This window comes from Myotis davidii, unplaced genomic scaffold, assembly GCF_000327345.1.
Source record: "Myotis davidii unplaced genomic scaffold, ASM32734v1 scaffold159, whole genome shotgun sequence".
NCBI classification, from domain to species: domain Eukaryota; kingdom Metazoa; phylum Chordata; class Mammalia; order Chiroptera; family Vespertilionidae; genus Myotis; species Myotis davidii.
Window position 1 is genome coordinate 1,023,822 of NW_006291231.1, and position 6,236 is coordinate 1,030,057.

The following is a 6,236-nucleotide window of genomic DNA, read 5'->3' on the forward strand; positions in this document are numbered from 1 at the left end:
CCTCTGCTGCTGAAAGTAGGTATCTGGTTTGTGTCGGTTCTATAATCGAAACTCTGTATCAACTCCAGCTCTGAGATCCCGGCTAGCTGAAAGCTGGTATCTGGGTGTTTTTTTTTATCTTCTATATTTGTTAAAATGTTTCAAACTGCAGGCTCAGAGGCCTGCAAGGCACGCGGAGAACGTTGGTTTCCTCTGTGACTGAAGCAAGCAAGCCTCATGTTAGTTTCAAGCTGCCTGGCTGCCGGCTGCCATCTTGGCTGGCAGTTAATTTGCATATCTCGCTGATTAGCCACTGGGAAGGGTAGTGGTCGTATGCCAATTACCATGTTTCTCTTTTATTAGATAGGATATTTTTACAAATTTGGCCTATTTAGAATCATTACCACTGTTTGTTTTTCTTAAACTGATGATGTGGATTGAATTTTATTCTCTAATCACTAGCCATCATCCAGGTTAGTATAATGAATATAAAAGCACAAACTTTGGTGGAGCCAAACATGTGACCTTTTTTTTTTATATATATGTTTTTATTGATTTCTGAGAGATGAAGGGAGTGGGAGAGACAGATAGAAATATTACCGATGAGAATCATCAATTGGCTGTATTCTGCATGCCCCCTACTGAAGATCAAGCCCACAACCCAGCCATTTGTCCCCACAGGAATCAAACCATGACCTCCTGGTTCATGGGTTGACTCAAATCGCTGAGCCACACTGCCAGGGCCATATTGGTCTTAAAATGCCATTCACAACAGATGGTGAATATTAAAATTAAGGCCTTGTAAGACTTATAATTTTCTAACAAAGTAATTTATATATTTAAAATAAAAAATTATTTCAAAGAAGATTTACCTTGTCCTTGAAGATGAGATATATCCAGACCCTCTTTTAGGCGAATAACCACTACTCCGTATTGTATGTCAAAGGCGTCACTATAATAGGAAAAATATAAAAAAAAATTTGTCCCTCCTCTATAAAATGAAGGCAATAATTGAAGGTCTTTAAAATTACTTTCAGCTTTAACATTTGATTCTTTAATATGCTTAAAATATTATGGTGCGAGCCAAGATAGTTTCAAATACTATACCATTCCTTTTCCCTTTTTTTGTAATGCCTCTAAAACTATTTACATGAAGATCTTTATAATACTGATAATGTTAAAGCAGCTATTTAAAGCAGTAACTATTTTTATCCTATTAGAAACAAGCTAAAATTATGGAGTCAAACCATTATTTAATTTAAACTTAAACCCCTAAAGTCAGGAGAAATACATGAAGACAAAGATGGATTTTATTACTGAGAATGAGATCATATTGTAGAGGATGAAGGGATCATTTCTCAAAGGAGAAAGGGTATTTTTAAGTAATTTACAATTTTTTACAAAACTAGTTTTAAAAAGTACTAAGATTTCATATACATTTGCAGACATGTATTCAAAAGTCGTTTTGATTTTTTTAAACACAAATGGGAGCATCCCATACGTATATAATATACATTAAACCTTTGTACACAACTCTAAAACCATACTTTAATTCTATAAACCTAGTTAACACCATAAATCACATAAACCCAAGTTCTCCTCAGATCTACTAAAAAAGTTCGAAATTGCAATACTTCAGGTTGTTCCACTGAGGGGCGCAATTGGCTTACAGTAGGAGAATCCTGGGTTACAATAAAGTATAAACCCAAAGCCAAAGGGCAGTTACACATGTGTGACAAACCAGCAAAGCTTTCATTTTACGAAAAGCATTTAATAATTACTTGGGAAATCTTATTCATCGTATACTTTATTATTATTTTTTTATCATCTACTTTACATAATCAATAGAGATTTTTAAAGTAAAGTATGAGAGCTGCCTACTTCCTCAAATTGTTTTAAGGTATCTGTGAAGACAAAACTATCCTATGTGATACAGGCAAATAATTATGTGCTTTTACCTATAGATACAAGAGGCGTTCCAGTAAGGGAAATATAAAATAACATGAACAGAGTAAAATCAGATAGACAAAGTAACAAAACAAAACTAGAAAACCCCTAACAGAGAAGTTAAAATGATGTAAATAAAAACTTAGCCAACTAGTAAAGATCACTGGAAATAGCACTAACTGTGAATAGTGAACTCTGAACTTATACTCTTAGGGGTGTAAAAGCAAAACATATTAGTACATTATAAAAAAGAACTCATGGACAACAATGTGGTGATTGCTTGGGAGAAGGGGATGAAAGAAGTGGATGAGGGCATGGGGTGATAAATGGTGATGGATGGAGACTTGACTTGGGGTGATGAACACAATACAGTGTACAGATGATGTGTTATAGAATTATGCACCTGAAACCTGTATAATTATGTTAACCAGTGTCACCCCAATAAGTGAAAAAAAATAACAAAGAAGAAAAGTACATAACCTAATAGATGAACCAAATAATTAACTGCAAAATTAGTTTGAGTGGGAAACAAATCTAACCTCTGAGGTTGATATCAGTGATGAAATGCCTTCCTCAGCATCAGATATTATAATGACACTAGAGGCCCGGTGCACAAAATTCATGCATTGGTGGGGGGTGTCCCTCAGCCCAGCCTGCACCCTTTCCAATCTGGGACCCCTCAGGGGATATCCAACTGCTGGTTAGACATCCCTCTCACAATCTGGGACTGCTGGCTCCCAACCGCTCACCTGCCTGCCTGCCTGATAACCCCTTACCGGTCCTCTGCCAGCCTGATCAATGCCTAACTGTTCCCCTTCCAGTTCAATCGCCCCCAACTGCCTCCCCTCACCCCCCGCCAGTCCAATCGCCCCTGACAGCCCTCCCCTGCAGGCCTGCTCCCCCCCAAACTGCCCTTCCCTGCAGGCCCAGTCACCCCTAACTGCCCTCCCCTGCAGGCCTGGTTGCCTCCAACTGCCCTCCCCTGCTGGCCATCTTGTGGGTTTGAGTGATGGTCAATTTGCATACTGGTCATGACTAATCAGCATACCAGGGCTAATTAGCATACCCCTCTCTTATTATATAGGATAACTTAAAAGGGGATGGGTCTGACAACATTCAGGAACTCTGCTTGACAATAGCTGTAGGGATGTGAAAAAGCCAACTAACTTAAATGGGAAGCCAAATTATGTGCGCAATTACACACACACACATATAAGATTTCCCAAAAAAATGTATACACACCTTAGCTGATAGTTCAGTTTTGAAAAGTAAATGTTTTTTTAATAAACAAGTGAGGGTGGGGAGGTTGGGGGTTAATGGGGGGATGAGGACACCTTTGTAATACCTTAACCAATAAAGAAATTTAAAAAAATAAACAATAAACACTGCCTTTATAATTATTCAAATTGTGTGTGTACATTTTTTTGGGACACCCTATATGTGTATGAATGTTCATGTCTATAAAAAGACAAAGAAAAGATCAGTCAAAATGTTTCATTAATAGATCAATTCAAAACCCAGGTAAGTGTGTGATTCTTTTCATTCTTATGCTTCTACTAGAGACTATTATGAAAAACAAGCTTCAAAAATCAGTGCAAGCTTTCAAAATTAACATTTTCTGAACCAAGTTATTGAATTAAAGGGATACTTACTGGAATACGTTTATATACATATCCACTTCCCTCATATCTGCTTGCAACCAATCTTTCTTAAATCCAAGGACAAGTGTGTTTGGTTTCATACGCCCAAGACCAGCAGCCTAAAATGAACGAAAAATAGAACTTTAAAGATATACTTAGTCTTTTATAAAAATCATAGTAACAGTTTTCTCAGTTATATATTTTGAAAACTAAAACCTATAAGCAAAAGACTAAATGCATTGTTGGTTACAGTTCTGAATCACGTCAACACTAAATGCCCCAAAAGCCAATGAAGCACTCCTTTTGTAAGATTTTAAAATTTGATTTCCAGGGTGTGTGTGTGTGTGTGTGTGTGTGTGTGTGTGTGTTATTGATTTTAGGGAAGAAGGGAGGGAGGGAAAAAATTAAAACATTTTGCCATTTTAACAATTTTAAAATGTATAATTTGTTGACATTAATTATATTCACAATGTTGTACAACTAACCCCACCACCTACTTCCAAAACAATCACATCAGAAATTCAGTAACCATTAAGCAATAATCACTCATTCTCACCTTCCTCCATACCTGGTAACATTGCCTTTAGTCTCTATGAATTTGCTTATCCTAGATATTTCCTACAAGTGGAAATATCAATGTATAGTGCCTTAACTATACAGCAAGAGCATCACGTGGAAACTTTTTGGAAATGCTAATTCTTGGGTCTTACCCCAGACCTACTGAAAGCATTTCAAAGGTGGGGCCTAGCAGTGTGTGTTTTAACAAGTCTACTAGGTGATTCTCATGCGTAATGAAGTTTAACCCCTTCCCCAACAATTTTTTTGTTAAAAACGTTTCTTTTTCAGACTAATTTTTTTATTTTGGTTCTATATAGTATTTTTGATGCTGGTTATGAAAACAGTTTGTAACTCGTCTTCCTATAAACCATATTTTTTTACCATATTTTCTTAGTATACTCGTCGACGACTGAAAAAGAACATTTTGTGAAAACGAGTATACACGTTTCTGCCGGGGAAGGGGTTAAGAACCATTGCTCTAAGAAAATATTTTCTTTCATAACATTTATTAAATATATAAGTAGTTATCAAAATATTCTTATAAACCAGGGGTCCTCAAATTTTTTAAACAGGGGGCCAGTTCACTGTCCCTCAGACCGTTGGAGGGCCGGACTATATTTTTACAAAAAACTATAAACAAATTCCTATGCCCACTGCACATATCTTATTTTGAAGTAAAAAAACAAAACGGGAACAAGTACAATATTTGTATTTGCATGTGGCCCGCAGGCCGTAGTTTGAGGACCCCTGCTATAAACTGTACAAAAGCAAGCAAGATTTACCCACTAGAACCAACTTTATGAACAGGAGTCATATTCTACTTGAAATAGTTACATATTTTGCACACAAAGGTGAATAAAGTAATAAATAATCATGAACCCACCGCCTAGCTTAAAAAAATGAACATTACAAACACTCATCAAGTGTCCCATGTATCCTTCTCATGCCCCCCTTTTATTTTCACTATGTATTCCATTATTTAGACACACATACGTATATATTTTAAATTTATATACTTAAAAAGTTTATATCTTAAAATTATTCATATAACTTACAGTTTTTCCTTCATACTTTTTCAAGTTTATTTTTGTTGATATATATAGCTCCTTTTACCATTATATAGAATTCCATTGTATTATTACACCACAATTTAATTTTGTGATTGATAGCTGAAGGCTGAAGTTTCTTCTTTTTTTTTTTCTTCCACTATCACAAGTGATGTTTGTAAGAAGTTTCAGATAGCCTTTTTCACATGTTAAATTTTCTCTAAGGTATACACTTAAGAATGGAATGTCCTAGGGTACCCATGTCCTAGGACAGTGATGGCGAACCTTTTGAGCTCAGCGTGTCAGCATTTTGAAAAACCCTAATGTAACTCTGGTGCCATGTCACATATAGAAATTTTTTGATATTTGCAACCATACTAAAACAAAGACTTATATTTTTTATATTTATTTTATATATTTAAATGCCATTTAACAAAGAAAAATCAACCAAAAAAATGAGTTTCTGTGTCACCTCTGACACGCGTGTCATAGGTTCGCCATCACTGTCCTAGGATATCCACATTTTGAAATTTGCAGGACGTTGCCAAGTTGCTGTACAAAGTAATTGTCCAATTTACCACACAGGTCAACGATTCCAATTTCTCTACACAATTTTTAACACTTGGCAGGCTTAATTTTGGTCACTCTGATGGGTATGCAGTTTTAATTTTTATTTCTATCATTTAGGTTTCCTCTTCACCTTGTATCTTTTGCTTCCTTTTTTCTCTTACTAATTTACTACTGGCTCGGTGCACGAATTTGTGCACATTGAAAGGAAATTAATTAGAAGAAATATTTTAATATCGCTGTTCGCCCTTTCTCTATAATAGAAGTGTCAACCAAATTCACGATCAACAATGACAGACTGAAACACACGCATGCAGTTGGCACCAGGGAGTGCTTTACATATATATATATATAAAGATAAATTTGCTTAATTAGACCCGCTTTCTGATTTAGCTAAACTTTTTCCAGCCGAATGAAGCACCCCAACTTCTCTTTCAGGTAAAAGTCAGCAACACAGCAGTAAACATCAACATATAGCAGAGTATTATTGTAGATCACA

At 35.8% G+C, this 6,236-nt stretch overlaps 1 protein-coding gene across 1 annotated transcript in view; it reads right to left on the reverse strand.

The window, feature by feature from the left end:
* SLC12A2 (solute carrier family 12 (sodium/potassium/chloride transporter), member 2) overlaps window positions 1-6,236 on the reverse strand; it is a 91,192-nt gene that overhangs the window by 17,475 nt on the left and 67,481 nt on the right. The window contains exons 19-20 of the mRNA XM_006764369.2: window positions 3,579-3,685; window positions 852-931 (exon numbers count right to left, since the gene is read on the reverse strand). Of these exons, the coding sequence (XP_006764432.2) occupies window positions 852-931; window positions 3,579-3,685 (187 nt within the window). The remainder of the gene's footprint in view (window positions 1-851; window positions 932-3,578; window positions 3,686-6,236) is intronic.